The 20,173-nt window shown below is 35.6% G+C and overlaps 1 protein-coding gene across 1 annotated transcript in view; it reads right to left on the bottom strand.

Annotated features, from left to right (window-relative positions):
• Positions 1-4,257: 4,257 nt before the first annotated feature.
• dlgap2b (discs, large homolog-associated protein 2b) overlaps positions 4,258-20,173 on the bottom strand; it is a 100,259-nt gene continuing 84,343 nt past the window's right edge. The window contains exons 4-6 of the mRNA XM_084090301.1: positions 14,912-15,068; positions 13,153-13,372; positions 4,258-5,285 (exon numbers count right to left, since the gene is read on the bottom strand). Coding sequence (XP_083946427.1) covers positions 4,453-5,285; positions 13,153-13,372; positions 14,912-15,068 — 1,210 coding nt within the window. The 3' untranslated portion in view covers positions 4,258-4,452. The remainder of the gene's footprint in view (positions 5,286-13,152; positions 13,373-14,911; positions 15,069-20,173) is intronic.

The raw sequence follows: 20,173 nt of genomic DNA, 5'->3' as shown, positions 1-20,173 counted from the left end.
GATCTTTAAAGTATAATGATGTGAGTGAATTTTATCATTTACTCAAGGTAAATAGAGATATGTCTATCACAAATGATGTTGTGATTCATTTCTTGAATATTTCTGAAATTCTTATTTAAGATTGCAAACTTCTGTTACTTCCACTCAAGGTAACACTGGCAAATCTAAATAATGAATCTTGTTATAATATTCCAAATTAAGCATTTTTCAGAAATGTGACCCTGGAACATGGAACCAATCACATGGGTCAATTTTTTGAAATTGAGATTTATACATCATCTGAAAGTTCCCGTTGATGTATGGTTTGTTAGGATATTACCATATTTGGAAAAATCTGGAATCTGAGGGTGCAAAAAAAAAACAAAAACAAAAAACGAAACATTGAGAAAATCGCCTTTAACGTTGTCCATTTATGTTCGTGATTTTACTGCATTCACTTACAAAAAATAAATGTTTTATATATTTATGGTTGGAAATGTACAAAATATCTTCATGGATCCTGATCTTTACTTAATATCCTAATGATTTTTGGCATAAAAGAAAAATCGATAATTTTGACCCATACAATGTATTGTTGGCTATTGCCACAAATATACCCGTGCGACTTGTGACTGGTTTTGTGATCCAGGGTCACACATGGCTTTAAATATACTTAATTTTCAAAAGACAAATATTGCCTTAAACTTTGGCATGAAGAGTTATTTTATAGTAAACAAAATAGTTTCATATAGCCTCTGTTATAAATAAACTACTTAAACCTAGTACATAAAAATATATTTTATTAAGGAATGTTTATCTTATATTTTTAAAATGATACTTATTTTCTATGTTAACTATATTTATAAATGGTGGATAAATGCAATTTTTCCATAAGTGTCACAGTGACTCGTTTACTATACTATAGTGGCACATGGAGATTGAATGTCCTGCAAGTAAACCCCTAAATAAATAAATAAATAAAAGTTATGTTATTTAAATAATTTGATTTAAATACCTTATGTACATTTTGTGCATATAGAACTGGTTACGCATGCTGTGTGTGTCCTGTGGAGAAAAATTCAGACGGTCCCTTAAATGCAAAAGTGACTTACAATGAAAAAATCTTTAAAGTAGAATCACTATCCAGGGAAATGGACTAGATGATTAGAAGGAATCCCAAAACATGAAAAAATAACAGGAAGGGGTGATTTAGCATCTTTTTCGCATTTTGTATTCTTGATTAAAAAAAATAAAGGTTTGCGTGGGTGAGGAAGTCAAGGTCACAGTTACAGAATATTGATGAGAAAAAGCAATCATTTTGTGAAGCTACATAGAAAGTACCAAAATTACAGTAGTGCTGAGTGATAGTCAGTTCATATTCAAGGAATTATGAAATTATGAATTATGAAATTATCTGTGAGTTATGTGGGTTTTCATGACATCATATTTATGAAAGGGACATCATATTTTTTGACCACATGATTTAAAGAGAGTGGCAAGTTTCAATTACAACCTTATTCAGACATACTTTGGAATAAAAATGTCATTGGTTATTCATATTTTTTTGTAATTATAATTTATGATTTACAAGGCACAACAAAAGTGATTCTTACAGTGATTTACAGTTGTATATAAATTCTATAAATTGTAAACATACTAACGGGTTGAAATAAAACCATGTTTTAGTGTTGGTAACTACTGATACCTTGCACAGCTGTAACTAAATATTTAGGACTGAGAGTAGAAGTCAAAAAGCAGCCATAGAGAAATCTGAAATTTAGGGGGATACCCATCGTTGTATAGTTTCAATGAAATAAAATGCATCTCTTTCCATCCTTGATTCAAGTATTATAATCATAAAATACCACTCAGCACTACTTTGTAAATAGTCCACAGATGCTTACTAATATATATATATATATATATATATATATATATATATATATATATATATATATATATATATATTTATTGGCTAGTAAGCTACAGTAAATATGTTAAGGGCTTATGCTTGAATTAAAATACCATTTGAATTTAGTGACTTCTAATCCATCTATACATGACTTTCCTGGGAGACTGAGAACATAAAGCAGATTTTCAAAATGAACTGAATGCCAATCTGATAACACTAATGCTCCAATGTTCCATTCTGGTGTAGCTTAACATGATTGCTGTACATGGTTCATCATTTTCACTTGAAATGAAAAGCAAAGCGTTGTGTGACGGCTATAGAGCGGTTCACTTTGTAGTCCAATATAATGGGCTTCCTATAAGGTTTTTAGAATAGAGAATTTCGATGTCAAGTAATGTTCAAGTATGTTGATCTACAGCATAAATTACACAAAGTCAAGGTTCAAATGTGACGTTTGAAACTTAAAAAAAATGCTAGCAAGTTGCTACATAAGAATATAAATGGCAATCCAATTTATCAAGCGGTCCTGCTTTATATTATGTGTCTTTAAGTACTAAGTACTCTCTTCAATAGATCTATTGGTGCAATGTACTTGTGTTCATGTTGCAAAACACTGCTATTAAGATGTAATACGACTAAGGTTAGGGACAGGTTTAGTTGTGTGGTTAAGGGATAGGGATAGTGTAATTGCAATGTATTTACATGTAGGATTTTTTTGGTTACACTTTATTTTAAGGTGTCATTGTTACAGTGTAATTATATATTTAAGTACTGAGTAATAATAATTAACAACATGTACTTACTATAGGGTTAGGGTAGGATTAGGATTTGGTTTAGGGTTAGTTGCATGTAATTATGCATAATTTATTGTTATTACTATAAGTTCATGTAACATATGTAACAAGGGCACTGTAAAATAAAGTATTCATTTTTTTTATAAATAAGTACAACATAAAAACATGTAAATGCAATTAAGTGCATTGTATTGTGAATTGATTAATTTAAAATTGGGCTTTCAACTAATGATTATTTTGGTAATCGAGTAATCGGTCGATTATTTTGGCGATTAATCGAGTAATCTGAGTTTTTATGGTAATAAAAATAGACTTAAGCGAAGACCTAAGCCTTTAAAATTACATTAAATACATAACAACAATGAGAAAATAATATTTGGTTAAAAAAGTATCAAAAACAAGTAATCATATGGTTTCATAGAACACTGTTAAAATACATAATATAAACAATCATCTTGTGTACATTATGTATTATAACAAATGCCTGCAGAGTGTGCCAACGGCCCTGGTTGTTGTTACACTTTACAGTAGATCAATTCCTTGTTTAATTTTGGCCAGATGACATTTAATTCAAATGTTTACTTAATCTTTAATATTTGGCCACTTCTTTACAATAGAAATGCTACAGCCACTGTAATTTCTTGAACAAGAATATGTGGACATCAAAATTCATATTGAGGGTTTAAACTTTCATTTTGAAATCACGATGAACAGTTTGCACATTTAGAAACATATTGTTGTATTTTCCTGTGTTGGCGCAGGTTTATAAATGATTTACGTTACAAATCTGATGAAATGGCGCACATTGCGTTCCCAGATGAATGTTATAAGCAACCCAAACTCGCAGCATATGCAGAGATGGAGTTAGAGACACATGTAAATTATAACAGTTCACGTGGAGCAGCATTTACTGTGAACTGAGCCGCTCTGAGACTCAAATAAGTAACCTACATACATGTAAATGAAGCGCATATTAAACCCATGGGGCATTCATATCTTTGTAAAATCACAATAGCACTATGCTATGGTTTTTAAATGGTTTTAATACATTGTGCAGCCTTAGAAAACGGTCTAATAATGCGGTTTGTGGATTCTTGTTCGTGGAATGCACCGTCTCTGGTATTTTGCCGTTTACTCGCCAATTTAAAAATCATTTAATCGAGGAATCGTGACAGCCCTAAATTAAATGTACATAGTAGTACTTAATATAAAGTGGGTTCCATCATGCATACTGTAGTTCTTATGTAACAACTTGTTAGCAACCACACAGTGGTTTCAAAGTTCACGTTAGAGGTATGAGTGTGTGTAATTTATGGTATAAAACAAAGTGGTTGGTGCTAATGTTAACCACAGATGTTATTATACTCAGAAATTGAAAAGATCCATCTTTATCCTTCAACTATGTTCATAACCTCTTTTGGTCAGATTGAGTGGTGAGATCATTCACCACTGTCACACATGAACTGTTTTAGCCATGGACAAAACATTGACAGTGACAGTCAGACAAATTGTGACATTCCCTACAATGATAATAACATTCATGAATCATTTCCGTGGTGATGTAAACTGATTTTATGATCTGGCACAGCCAATGCTTCCATCTAGAATAGCTACACTATCCTCGTTTCGCCAAAACGGCACTTTCTCCTGTATCGGCATCTTTGCAAAGAGAAAAGCGACAAGCTCTTCTCTGGGCGCAGGGTTTCCCCCAGGTGTATAGGGTTGATTCAGAAACAAAGTCAATGCTTGGTCCAGTGATGAAAATGATCAGAATGATAGAGATAAGTAGGACATTGGTCCACTAGTGTACTTTCTGCACCAGAGTTCAAGGCTGGCACTTCTTTGACCGTCTGCTCGACTGCAGTTCTTCTTCTTCTTCCCAGTGTCTAATTTGGATCTTCCCAGTGGCTTGGTCAACGGTGGGCCGGTGTTGGGTCGATCAGGACTGGCAGGGCTGGTTGGGCTGTTGGTGGCCGAGGTTCCTTCAGGAGTTCCCTCTGTGATCTCGATACGTGGAGGCTCCATCAGGTCAAAAATATTGAAGGCAGCCGGTTCGGGCTGACACATGACTGAAGCGTCTGCAGTGTTTTGTCTCACCAGACCGTTAGCACCAGTCTGGACGCCAACGGACACCCTCTCGCTCGACTGAGTGGAACTGGTGCCGGTGGCAGCCTCCCGGCACATCGTCCACATGTTGTAGCACTGGGTGAAATTAAAGAAGTTGCTGTTGAAAGTCTTGAGCTCTCCGCAGACGTCCCTACGCAGCTCCGCTAGCTCATAGCGCATTGCCGATATCTCCTCCTTCCACTGCATGTTGAAGGCAGCCACCATATTTGCCGACTCCTTGAAAGCCTGAATAGCCTGCGGGACGGGAGGATCTGGTGGAGGCTGAGACGGGGGCGGACATGGGACTCGGTAGCCGTGCGAGGAGGTCGGTGGAACAGAGATAGCCGTGACCGTGGAACTGGTGCTGTGTTGACTACGTCCAGCATTTTCTCTTTCAAACCTCTCGATTTCTTGATATGCTGAGGAGCTGGCGCCATCATCGTCCTCAATATCCTCATTTAGCAATGAGATGCCCTCCATTGCATCATACCCCTCTGGAAGACAAATTTGAATATAGAGATAGGGAAATTCAAAGGGATGAACAGCTGTGGAATTTGGCGAAGCCTCTCACTTTATCTAACGTCAGCACTTGTTTTATGTCTCATTAACAGTATGTGAGTAAAGGCCCTGTACACACCATTCTCAACTGCATAGGTTGTAAATTCAGGAACTTTCGCAAGCATGGAGTATGAAGAAAGACTCAAGAAAAATATTATACATGAGATTTTGATTTCATCAGAAAAAGTTTTTGGAAATCTGTTTTGCTGTTAATGCAAAAATCTAGTTTGTTTTCACAGGAAGGAAGTAAATATATCTGTTTGAGACTAGGGGCCAGATTTACTAACAGCTTGCGTCAGCGCAAACCCTCTTTTGCGTATTTACTAAAGACACTCTAGATTTACTAAAGAAAAGGCATGGACACAGTCAATTTTGCGGCTGACCTTATTGCATATGCATTTGTAGGCGTTTCCCTTTCAGGCGCAAAATTTATGGGAGGAGAGTATTTAAATTAATCACACAAGGTGATTTACTAAGGTTTGTGCTCGTAAATGTACTGGTGTTTTGCGGCATTATTTACCACCCAAAAAAAGCACATCTTAAACCAGGCAATACCTGGTAGATTGCGTTGGTTATTATGGAAATGAACTGACTGTGTCTGTGTTCTTTAATTTGCACATCATCAGTAGCTCAAGCGCAGATCTTTCTACTCCCATCGGCACTGTTTTGGAATTGCGCTCTCACGCTAATTTGCCCTGTTTAGTAAATCTGGCCCTAGGTTTAATGCAGGGGTGTTGCAAGACCTTTTTTTTCCCGGGACTGATGTAACAGGGTCGTCTTAAGCATGGGGCGGGGCCAAGTGCGAGGTAGCGGAAACGGGGCCGCCCTTGGTACTTTCGTCACACGGGGCCTCCCTCAAGCACGGGGCCCAGTGCGGTTACACCACCCTAAGGACAGCCCTGGGTGAATTTCAATATGAGAATCTTTTTTTTTTCTGATAATATTCCAGCCATCATTTCATGCGCTTTATATCAGCTGTTTAGAATCAGAACTAGCGATGCCAGATTTGCAAATGAATCAAACTTTGATCTAATCGGACAAACAGGTATGCAAAATTGTTCACGATTCAGTCTGATTTATTCGGGCAGTTCACTCACACACTGAATTGTTTGCAGCGGTTCCTCACACTGAAATAGAAATGGGATATTTCACATGTGTCAAACTGGAGGGTCACTGTCCTGCAGAGTGTAGCTCCAAAACACCTGGAAGTTTCTAGTAATCCTGATTTATATTTTTTACTTGATTAGAATGTTCATCTGTGTTTAATTAGAGTTGGAGGTAAACAGGACAGTTGCCCTCCAGGAATTTAACACCCCTGGGATATTTTATAAGACAGAAAACAAAAAGAGTGCTGGATGAGGTTGATATTTACCTACAATACATTGTAGGAAGCAAAACATCTTTCTTTCAAATGTCTTCTATTGTCGAACAAAGCAGCACTTTATTGCGCATGCTGCTTGAGAGAGACTATCCATTTATATCCAAACTGTTGGCACACTTTTTTGATAGTGTACTGTACTGACAAAAGGCTAGAATCGCCACTGGTTTAATGAAAGTGTTCATTTGAAAACCAAAAACTCAATATGATATATTGCAGTCGAGCACATGGTGTTGTCAGGGCCTTTCATTTTTTTACTCACATACATTTAGCCTTCAGATGTGTGTTTACACTGCCTTCTCACTCGCGTCAGAACATCTCATCTGTTCAGCCTTTCCATCTCTTCACAGCATAACCATTAAAAAACAATATTTCAATGCTATCAACCAGCTTTTATCCATTTAACAAATCACAGAGCATTGTGGCAAATGTGGAGGATTTTAGTGTTTTTTGTTTTGTGCAACAGAAAAGATGAAAAGGCAATAAAATATCACGCAATCATTCAGGCAAGGAGATATGAACCCTATTGAATATGTTAAAAGCTCATCTATCGAGCTGATTGGACCATGTGGAGATTATAGGGGCGATATTAAGAAGAAGTACAATCCAATAACATTGTTAGGTCTTTGTGAGGGCTGCACCAGGCAGAGGCTGCAATCCCACTGTCCATCACAGCTGAAATCTTCCACACCAGCTCTTACTTCCAACCGCATTTTGCTGGCCATGTTTGATCTTCAAGGATGCCAAGGTTGGTATAAAAATGGAGAAAAATGTTAAAAGTGACCCAACCATTTTTTTTTTACATTCTAAGAAATCCTATCCATCCACTGTCGTAAAAAATAAAATAAAAAATACAGCAAAATGTAAATTTAAAATTAATTGCTTTTCCCATTCAGTCTTTAACAGAAATGTTCCGGGTTCAATTTAAGCTGTAGTGACAGCATCTGCAACATGATGTCGATTACCACAGAATTTCAACCCATCCCTCAAAACATGCATTTGCACGTACAGTAATATACTTACAATGAACTTCTGGGGCAAAGCATTGGACCAGTATAAATACAAACTGTTGCAAAAATATCACCACAAGATTTACTGTAAACATTAGATGTTAACATGAGTCTAGTGTGATAATATTGCTAAAAAAATATATAATCTTCACATTAATTTTTTTTTAAAACCTTTTAGAATGTCTTGCCCCATAGACTTTTATTGTAAGTGAATGTCTTACTGTAAGGACATTTTTTGTTATAGTCAAAAACAAAAATTCTGTGGCAATCAACAGCATTTAAAAAATATTAAAATAAAATAAAATAATTCAAAAAAATATTTGTGAAATGCCTTTCATGGAAAAGCATTGCTACTTTGGCAACTGAACACTGGTTGTCCCTAATCTGACCTTTAGTTATGTGTCTTTCAAAGGACTAGTCCTGATTTAGTTGAGAAGGCAGTGCAAAAACACACATATCCATTGAAAGATGTATGCGTGTTGACATTATAATACCTGTGACAGGCATCCCTCCAGCTGCTCTTTTCCCCTGGATCTCCTTCCTGTGATGGCCAACGAGGGGCCATGCCACCCTCCCTCCCTTTCCACAATCACAGAGCACCCAACACCTTACTCAATATTTCCCATTGATTTTAGCCGCAACTAAATTTAGCTTCATCTACTTGGTGAATCTATGGGGTTTGCTTGATAACATTTATCTGATAGGTCAGTGCTTTTGAAGTGCTTTTTCTATTAACTATAGAACCAGAGAGCATCAATACCAGAGCTTAAGCAATTATTTAAGCTTTTAAAAGTCTTTAAGGGAAGAAAACATCTAATTTAGTTTCTAACACATACACAAAGTATGGCTATTTTTGTAAAAACCAAAGTAGTACAGGACTGCTGGAACAAGAAGTCCTCCAGAGTGAAACGGACTGGATGAAATCCTTTTGAGAAAATGGTTTTGTCCTACAGCCGGTTGACGTGAGCTGACAGGGATTGCGTACAGAGCCATATGTGGTGAAAGCACTTCAGCAGAGTGAGACGGTGGGATTGGAGAGCTCTCCTTTCTCCTTAGAGTCTTCAGTGTGTGGTCAGTATGAGTTTTTGACAGTGTGAAGGTCCAATCAAATCAAACTCCAGTTTGAATAAACACAAAGAACCCCACATTTAATGAAAGAAACAAAGTTTGACTGGAGTGACCAAACAAATCATACAAAACAAATTAGCATTTGGGTTTTAAAAATGTAAACAAATGAAAAAAACAAAAACAAAAAAAAAACAGGTATTTTATTGTCACAATATTTGACATCAGTTTGTGGTATTTCAATAGGGTTCATAGCTTTACTCCATGTGTACACCAAACACATCAGGGTTGTTGGGGAGGGTGTAGAGACGGGCATTCTGCTTGCACAAATAAACTGTGACACATGCACACTTTCTGATAAGTATGTGTTGCACAAAACCTCCACACCTGCTCTGTCAGGACTCCTTAAACTCATTTTGGTTGGGGAAAATTACTCATTAGTAAGGATTAATGGTAAAACTGGATTAGGATAATGGGATTTGTTTTCAGCTCCAGTTTTTGAATTCACAGAGAGATTAATATATCATAATACTATAGCTAATTCAATTAGCACATTAAAAAACCACTAACATTTCACCTCTGCGACAGAATTTCTCACATTTCAATGAAACTTTTAGTTTGATGCAAAAATATTCGACTCAAATATTCAGTCATTATTCAATCCAAGCCCTTTAAATAATTAAAATACATTTTTAATAAGTAGTTTTGTTCTAAAATATTTATTTTACAATAAATCAATATTTTCGATAAAACGAAGGATTTACTGCATGTTTGGTTTAGTATACAGAAATAACTATATCTAAATATAGCTGCAAACAGAAATTAAGGGGCCAAGCACAAAGGAGGGACAATAAGTCATGCCATCATGACTGGAAGCATCAGACCAACTGCAACAATGAGCAATTAAAGACATATTAAGATGTTTTTAGGCAAAATGGCTGAAAAAATCATCAATACAGTCACTAATAATATGATTTAATGGTTTATCACTTTTTACCAATAGGTGGCGCTTTGACCAAATTGATGTGGTGTGGTCAGAGTAAGGTGACAATGACACAAACAAAGTTTGGTGCCAATATGCTAAAGCATTGCAGAGATAAAGCCTCAAGAGTAATTTTTGCATCATGTCATAATTGTTTTTGATGTGGTATACGAAAAGGGTTTTGTCTATCGACATGAAATCCATTACTTTTGCCGCCATGGTCTGAAGATGATACGATTCGATTTTGGTGAAAATCGGACCAAAGTAGGAGTCTCGGAGGAGTAGAAAAAGTAGGTTTTCAAAGAAAATCAAAATGGCCTACTACAGCTAAATTTGTATCTATATTCTTGGCATTAACCAAATAATCTATTAAGACTATTAAGTTTCATTACATTAGGCTAATTTCATCAAAAGTTATTAGCATTTTTGGAAATTTCATTATAACTTTTGATCACAAGGTGGCGCATGCCCTGAAACTTTTTGAGTACCGTCAGGGCTTGTTCACAGGCCAAAGACACATACCGAGTTTCGTAAGGATATGCTAATGCATTCGTAAAATATAGCATTTTATGACAAAATCCAAATATATGGGAAATGGGAAATATGGGAAAATTTGTTATCATTCGACTCTGCACGCTGAACCAATGTTTGTGATTTTGGGTCAAACCGTACAGAAGTTATAAGCAAAAAGAGTAATTTTTCATATCTCCTGACCACTAGATGGCACTGCTTCAAAACTGTGCAGGTACATGCAGGTTATGGTTTCCATAACACAAACCAAGTAAGGGAGATAAAGCCTCACATCCATTTTGGCGTGCTCTTCATCGAATTCGCTCGCGCATTGTTCGAGAACGGTTTGACAAATCAACTTGAATTGAACTTTTGTAAGCATTGTCTGAAAATGATCTGGTTAATTTTTTGGTGAAAATCAGAGCAACGGCCTAGGAGGAGATTGAAAAAGTAGGTTATTTGGAAAATTTAAAATGGCAGAAATGTTCAATCGAACCATCTTGAGCCAAGAATCAGAGGAAAAAAGAATTTTGTTTCTAGTCCTTTGGTCACATTGGACAGTTGGTGGTTCTACAGCGATTGAGTTAGAGACTCCAAAATTGCTGTGGTTAACCCTTGTGTTATGTTGCGGGTCAATTTGACCCGTTTAGATTTTCTAGTTGTTGGAAATACTGGTTAACCTATGTTTTTTTTCTTGATATTTTGTGACTTTTTCTCATTTATCATCATGAACATGCATGCAAAGTTTCAACATGCTGGTGTTTTTTGACATATACAAACAAAAATACTGTTCCTTTCGTGATGTTCGCGGGTCAATTTGACCCGCATATTTTAACGCTCTAAGGCAACTGTACGGACCCAATATAATAACATTTCTTGGTTATATTTTGTTATTTTATTTTTTTACTACCTTATGAAGCTAAAAAATTAGGTTTTCCACACTTATTTCAATACAGAAAAATATTTGGTCAGCCACAGATGGTAAAAATTACCTATCATTTATTTTTTCAAGCTACCTGAAATAATATTAAACCTTTTTTTTTTTTTTTTGGATATTTTGTGACTTTTTCACATTTATCATCATGAACATGCATGCAAAGTTTCAACATGCTGGTGTTTTTTTTTGACATATACAAACAAAATTACTATTACGTTTGTGATGTTCGCAGGTCAATTTGACCCTCATAGGCAGCTATTCAAAAGCAACTGTACAGACACAAAATAAAAACATTTATTTTATGTATGTCAGGGCATCAACTCCAGTTCTAAAGTGTAAGTGTATCTAAAAGTGCTCTAACCCAAACCAAACACACTTGAAAAAGCTAAATCATGGTGTTCAGAGTTAATTGCAAATTACAAATGAAAATCTTTGACAGACACAGATAGTAAAATAAGCTTGCATTTATATATTCAAGATATCTGAAATATATTGAGACTTCGACATAGACAGCAGGAAAAATTAGCTCAGATTAATTGATTAATTGTTCAGTTATGATGTTCAAAAAAAATAATAATTAAAAAAATGTATATGCAAATATATATATAAATATAACGTATATTCAAATTTTAAATAGTTTTAAAAAATGGTTAAAAAACATTTTCATTAAATCATATCTTCAGATATATATTTTTTGGAATATTTGACAAATGTTGATATTAAAAGTTTACAGTTTGAACCTGAATCTTTGTTGTTTTTCATAGTGTGATTTTTGAGGAATTGTATTGAATCCAATGCGGGTCAATTTGACCCGGACCATAAGGGGAGTGCACAGAATTCCAACATAACACGAGGGTTAAAGTTCAGACTGTCCTCTATCTGTGTGCCAAATGTCATAACTTTCCCGTAATCGGTTCTATGGGCTGCCATAGACTTCCAGAGCGGAACAATAATAATTCTTAAGTACCTTCGGTGCTTGGCTCCTAATAAACTGATTCAATTTATCTAAATATTATGTCTTGAACACTAATTAGCATTTAGTTCATGTAAGAATGTGAAATTTCTTTCTGGGAGAACTTAACACAAGTGCATATTGCTCTATTTTGTATTTTTTATTGAAGGACAGACTTTTTTAATTAGACACTAGTTTTTAATGAAACTATTTTGATTTGAGTTACTTTTATAGTACTTTTCTCTTTGACCCCCGCTTCTGAAGCATTGTGAATTTCTTTCCACTCACTAATGTAGATGTTTTATGCAACACATAATAACACATTAAATTGTTTATGTAGTTCACAGTCATTGCTTTGTGCATTCAGGAATGAAACAGCCTTCAAAGTTAACTAAACTGAACTGAAACATTTATTTTATTTCAACTACTAATCCATTTGCAGAATATAGAAGACAGAAAATGCAATTGTAAAATATAAAGAACATGTCTAAAACCTGTCCAACCTTAACCTTACGCTCTGTTCTGCGTGAAAACACTTCCCCGTGGCGAATTGCATGCTCTGCACAGCTGTGCTAGTTAAAAGCATGCAGAGATGTGTCTTCGGAAGTGTTAAATGTTACATATTCAGCTGCCTATTTCCCTCTGACCCCCAGTCTAGCCTCTCAATACCACCAGACCCAACCAATCAAAAGCCCAGAAAAGGACGCATGACTCGTGCAAAAGGGAATTGCAGGCAACCATCTTTCAACACTAGGGGAGCACAGACACAGAAAAGCAAACACACACACACAACAGACATGAGCCGACAGAAACAACATTCAAGTCAGTCATCTCTCAAGCACAAGGGAATCCCACTGTACATATGTAGGTATGCCAGAGAATGTAGTTCAGCATGTGCTGAATGAATGGCGAGTATGTGCTCTAAGCCTTTTCTCTCTCTCTCAGGTGGGATTTGAGGCATACGGTTACCTGTTGTGGATCTGAGAGTTGAAGTGACAGTAGAAGATGTCATTGAAGGCAAGCAGTCGTCATCTTGGGAATACCCAGCCTGAATTGCACGCAGGTAACTGTGGCTTCGAGTGCGGAAAGAGCCGGGCAGGTCCAAGGCCTCCACGGCCTGGGATTCTACTTCGCTAAAAACGGACTCGCAAACTGACTCAAACTGGCCATTGACCTCAGTCTCACTCACCTGAGAGACAAAAACAGGAATAGCAGTCCTTAATTTTTCCTCTTCCTTTCTCTTTCTCACTTTGATTCTTCCCCTTTGCACAGTAAATATGAAGGAGTGTTAGCAGGAGGAATATACCACTGGCAATTTCCGACCTTGAACGTCTCAGTAGAATTATGTCAAAAAGCAACAAGTTAAGAGAAAACATTTCAAGCTGGAATATCATCTCATAATAGGTAAATAAAGAAAAGCAGATTGTTTGATGAACTTTCGGAGGGAAAATGACAGTCAAACAGTCAACAGCAGCAGACAGCAAGAAAGCTTGATATGCAAAGATTTTCATAAACCGAGCAAGAGGATAAGAGGGATAACTTTCCTAAATCAAACCAAATCAACATTTAGCTAAATGATATACAGATTCTAAACTTCTATGTAACTCTTCAATCACTGGTTTAAACAATTACTTTATCCTAATTAAAAACATATATATTTATTATATATATTTGAGAGTTAGCATGTTTCATAAAGCCTCCATAAATCATCTCAATTGTAACCTACTACATCAATAAAAGCCTATAAATAGCTACCTACATAAAGCTCATAGGAACTAACACCACCACAGTCCAACAGACCTTGACTTCAGCTTTCTGGAATTCTGTTTTAACAATTACTTATATGAAAAGAATTTAGCAAAGCTAACCTCACCATTTAAATTGACCTTATTCCCTCTCTAACCAAATATGATAAAAATTAAGTCCTAAAACAAATATCTCCAAAACTCTGTTGGGAAAATCAGGTCATACGAGGTCATACGATCAGGTCATTCATCTAAGTCAAGCTGGGTATTGGAACATAGTTAATCAGCTCAACCTATTCCCTACTAGCTTAGTCAAGATGGTCCACAAGCTATAACCACGGTGACCAGATACTGGGTCTCAGTGGCCCTTTCAAATGGTAATTTGGGGGTTTCAACCACCTAAATCAAGCTGAGTTTTGGAACATAGTTAATCAACTCAACACATTCCCCAAGGCAGCCTACCAATTCTAATCGGGTGGAACAAGATGACTTACCAAGTCATTCTCTTCCTGGCCAGCTGGTAATTATAGTGGTTAACAACCTAAACCACCTACATAGTTTTGGAACATTCTTAATCAGGCCAATCTGTACTGCCACTAGCTTGGCAAAGGTAGTCTACTAACCCAACCAGGTAGACCAAGATAACCTACCAGGTTGTAGTCGACCCCAGCTGGTAGTTCAGCTGTTCAACCACCTAAATCACCTACGTCTAAATTTGGAATCAGCTAATGACTAGTCAACCAGTCATCACCTTAAGCTGGTTTTCAAGTGGAAAGTTCTTAATCAATCACAGATAATATAAAGTCTACAGGAAGTTTACTCTTCAGCACATCAGCTCAAGACACAATCTGAGAAAAGAGCAGGACATCTTAGACAAGAAGTACAGCTAAAGCCCTCTGCTTGAAACCACTTACTGTAAGTAGATTGTCCTTGCTTGTACCTGTGTGTCAGTGCCGTGTGGTGTTTCGAGTGGTTAGACTCACCTGGCTGACACAGCTCGCCTGACTGAAGGTACTGACTGCACGCATGTAGCTCTGGTTTCTGGAGCGAAACTGTGGAGGGTTGAAGTTGGTTGCTGGGTCCAGAGACACGCTGGGGTGAGGGCGCATATCTCTCGCTGTTTGCAAGTGGTAGCCCGAGCTAAATGGAGGGAACAACCAAAAACTAATGTAGCCTACTCAAAATTAGATTGAAGGATCACTCTGGAATAACCATCAATAGTGAACTTTCGGAAAACTTTAAAGACATGATTTGAGATTAACAGGTTTACTGTCATGAACCCAAATGTGAGAAATTTCAAGTGTGCAAACCTGTAGGCCACAAATGAAAGCAGATGAACACAAAATTTAAGATGCTGCAAGCATCCAGTAAACTATTTCCCCAAAAAGTGCTAAAGAAACATAACACAGTATGGTTTGGATACGTCAAAAGTAACTCACTAATGTTATCAGCCATCTAATTTTTATTATTTTCATGAAACAATACAAATAGACTATTGCTTGGACTTTAAATGGTATGATGGCCTAACCCAGAAAACCTGTCATGAGAAAGACTCGTAAGACACATTACATTGAGGCCTCAGAAAACATATTTTTAGTGCTTCTAGTCTCAGTTCAGATCCACGGACAGCAACTATCTGTCAGCAGAAAATGCCAGACAACCATATGGACAGGAGAGAAAGTGTGTAGAGAGCGAAAGAGAAATCGGATGACATTTTTGAAGCCTCTAACACTTCCTCACTGCCAAGCCATCTCAAACATCAATAGCATTCCCTTCATCCTCAATCCTCTCATCAGCAGCTAATGTGTGAATTCTCAACTACTTTCATAAGAACATGAAAAGAAAAATAAGCTTGATCTTAAATCCTTTATCCTTAAAAGTGAAGTATGCAATTTCTGGGGAATTCAAATCACCAAACATAATTGTAAATTTTTTTATTTATTTTTTACTTACTGCTATTGGTAGGACAAACATATCCCACTCCCAAATAAACATAATTGATTGAACCAGTCTTGCTATGTTGGCTGTTTGGGATGCTCAAACAAACTTTTCAGGGAGATCAGCTTTTAAATGGTTTACAAATGCAATTTAAAGGGTTAGTTCACCCAAAAATGAAAATTCTGTCATTAATTACTCACCCTCATGTCGTTCCAAACCCGTAAGGCTTTTGTTAATCTTCAGAACACAAATGAAGATCGTTTTAATAAAATCTGAGAGCATTTGGTCCCTCCATTGACAGCCCTACCACTTTCAGAAAGGTAGAAAATCATAAAAGTAATTCAAACCTCAATTTTATGAAGCGATGCGAGTGCTTTGTACAAAATTTTTATCTCCAACACGCGTTCAGGCAGTAACATCTGCCCTCGCATCAACACGACACGCATGTGTCATGGTGCTCTCTTGAACGCGAGTTGGATATTAAAGGTTGTATCAGCGATTTCAGGCCCAAACATAAATGATCACATTCATCTAATCTTTCCTAACGATCCGCTAGCTGCCCGCCCCATAAGCATGCCGTCAAAAAAAACGCGTCTCTGTAGGCAGCCTAGGCTCTGAGATCTGCACACAAAAACAGTTGGTTTCACCACCACTCAAAACCAAAATAAATAGTGTTCAACCAATCACCGACAGGGGAGGGTGTTGTGAGGTTTTCGCGTGCAGCAGTCATAGGCAGCCGTGCACGAGCGTGATCATTTATGTTTGGGCCTGAAATCGCTGATACAACCTTTAATATTTTGTAAATAAAGTGGTAAATTATGTTCTTCTTTTTTTGCGGAAACAAAGCACTCGCATCGCTTCAGAAAATTGAGGTTAAACCACTGGAGTCACATTTAATGATGTCTTTAATACCTTTCTGGTACTTAAAAGTGGTAGTTGCGTAGGCTGTCAATGGAGTGACAAAAAGCTCTCAGATTTCATTAAAAATATCATAATTTGTGTTCCGAAGGTGAACAAAAGGTTAGGTTTGGAATGACATGAGGGTGAGTAATTAATTATAGATATTTTTTTTTGGGGTGAACTAACCCATTAAAGCATAGGCGAAAGTGTTTTGAAATTCAACATAAATCAAACATAATCCAAAAGACAGTCATATAATCTCCTCCTACCCTATATCGTATCACCACACACACCAGCCAAGACTTTATACCTCCAAATATATAAAAGAAAACATCCAACCAGGTAACGTATGCCTCCTTGTGTCCTCCTGCTCTTTAATGAATTAACTCCTCCCAGCCAACACAATGCAACCCACACACAAGTTTGGAGATATTAGAGAATTACTAAGAACTCATGAAGGAAATGGCCAGAGATTAAAAACTCTGCTGCACATGTATGAAAAGCGCTACAATACATAATGAACAGTTTAGAAAATTACTTGTGCGTTTAATGATCAAAATAAAAAAAATTAATGCAGGCAAAAGCATCAGAAATGCAGTCAATGAAGTCCTGTGGGCATATATATATTTGTATAACGTGTATGGAAAGGAATGGAGAACATGGTACAGTGCGAGAATGTAATAAAACAGAAGCTGTGATTTGATTCTGTAATTATCTGTAATAATAGACATTAATTCCCTAGTTGTTAGCTGATTAATTAGGCTGAATTTACTGAAATAGAGAACGTAACATTATGTTGGTGCTTTACTTTCATGCACCTAAACCATAAAAGAAAGAGCTACGGCCTACAGACTTAAGTCTATTAAATGTCAATGGTTAATATAGGGTTAGTGTGGCCAGTGAACTGGAAAGTTGTTCAGATTGCTGTTGCCCTTCAGCAAGGTACCAGGTTATTCCAGGACTGCCATTCCTCAACAGAAGTACTATGGATGTAAAACATCTGCTAAATGACACATAACTACTATATGGGTCAATGACGTATAAGGATTTTCGACAGGTCAATTTTAAAATACGAAAAAAAAAAAAATACCTGTTGCAACTGTTCAAACATTAAGGATGTTGTGTACACCTAAATTCATTTAAAAAAATTAATTTAAGTGATTTTAGTGTTTTTTCATCTAGATGAATTGTCCGTAGCCTTAAAAAATGTAATGTGGTGCGACCATGATTTATCTTAAAATTAATTAATTTCCTTAACATGCTTAAACATTTTTTTTATAAGTTCTTAGTAATTGAAGTGTTTAGAAACCAAGTTTTGCATTTCTTTTGAGTTTTTGTAAATAATGATCTTGTTTTTTGTTCTATAATTTCTGAGTTGCCTTCTTAAATCTAGTTAACAGACTTACTTTTCCTTTAAATCACATAAAACTGATATAAATGTTTTAAAAATATCATTTACTAAAGCATACTGTATCAGTGATTCATATTTCAGCCACAGAAATAAGATATTTTATTTTACATTTAATACAGTGATTGCTTTTATTGGTCGCACCACATGATAAGTGGTCGCTCCAAATGACACAAAGACCTTATATAGTTAAAAATCTATTTAAAGAGATCAATGAACAATACATTTTATAAAAAAAAATTGATTTAAACCAGATTTCATACAAATTTCACAGAAATTTCCTGAACATAAACTTTTTTTTATTTATAAAAATCACATCACAAACACAAGTGCACCATTTCTTTTAACTTGACTTAGAATTTCTTTCTAACAAATAATAATGTTATAGATATAAATTATTTCATAAAATTATTGTATACAGGTAACATTTGGGGTCAATAGTTTTTTAAGTAATTAATACTTTTATTAATCAAGGACACATTCAGTTGATAAAAAGTGACAGTAAAGATATTTAGGCTATAATGTTACGAAAGATTCTATTTCAAATAAATGCTGTTCTTTTGAACTTTCTATTCATCAAATAATCCTGACATATAAAATGTATCACCGTTTCCACAAAAATATGAACATTGATAATAATCAGAAGTGTTTCTTGAGCAGCAAATCATTAGTGACCCTGGATCACAAAAACAGTCACAAGTCGCACAGGATATATTTGTGGCAATAGCCAACAATACATTGTATGGGTCAAAATTATCGATATTTCTTTTATTCCAAAAATCATTAGGATATTAAATAAAGATCATGTTTCATATTTTGTAAATGTCCTACCATAAATATATAAAATATTTATTTTTGATGAGTGAATATAGCAATATCGCAAACATAAATGGACAACTTTAAAGGCGATTTTCTCAATGTTTCGATTTTTTTGCACCCTCAGATTCCAGATTTTCAGTTGTATCGGCCAAATATTGTTCTATCTTAACAAACCATACATCAATGGAAAGCTTATTTTTTCTGCTTTCATATGATGTATAAATCTCAATTAAAAAAAAATTGACCCATGTGACTGGTTTTGTGGTCCAGGGTTACATATTAGAATGATTTCTGAAGGATCATGTGACACTGAAGACTGGATTAAAGATGCTGAAGATTAAATTTAGCTTTGATCACAGGAATAAATTACAGTTTACTATATGTTCACATAGAAAACAGAATTTTTTCGCTTGGCAGTGGCATCTGGTAAAATAGATTCAAATAGTTTTAAATAAATAAATAGGCAATAATAAATACACTACTAATAAATGCATAATAACTAAACTGAAATTACATGCTCTAATTTTTTGTTGTTGCATTTTTCTCATATTGTACAAAGAGTAAACAAACTTGAAATATATGAAGAAAATATCCCAAATTGCATAAAAATCTATTCCAAATGATACTAAATTAAAGTATTTTTTTGTATATAAACTGTCAATTGAATATAAAAGCATAAAACTGCCAATCTAGGACATATATCTATCATGGAAAACAGTCTGCAGTGGTCGCACCACATGATATTTGGTCGCACCACATGATATTTTCAAATTCATTCAAAATTTACAGGCACAGAATTGGCCACCTAAACAAAACAAGCTAGCTTCCCCAAAAAAGGTCACTATGAAATTTATAATACAAATATATATTTGTAAAAATAACTTTAATATTCTTTTTTTTTTAGGTCATACCACATGACATCCAAATGTGGCAACTACATACCAACCATTACAGAGGTTTATTTTTTTTCCAATTTGAGAGAATTACAAACCTGCTTGCTGCTTCCATGGGTCAATAAATTGGTATATGATGTAACGTCCTGTGTTTGAATAGTTTTCAACATAAAAGTCCTAAAATGGTAGTTCCTTGATGGTCACACCACATGATATTTCATAAAATGGACATCATCGGACAAAATTTGTTTGTATATTATGATGGAAATATAAATACAAATGCTTTG

Source organism: Abramis brama (genome assembly GCF_963993115.1).
Source record: "Abramis brama genome assembly, chromosome: 18".
NCBI classification, from domain to species: domain Eukaryota; kingdom Metazoa; phylum Chordata; class Actinopteri; order Cypriniformes; family Leuciscidae; genus Abramis; species Abramis brama.
The sequence above is the reverse complement of the archived record's forward strand: the minus strand, read 5'-3'. Positions and strand labels throughout refer to the sequence as shown.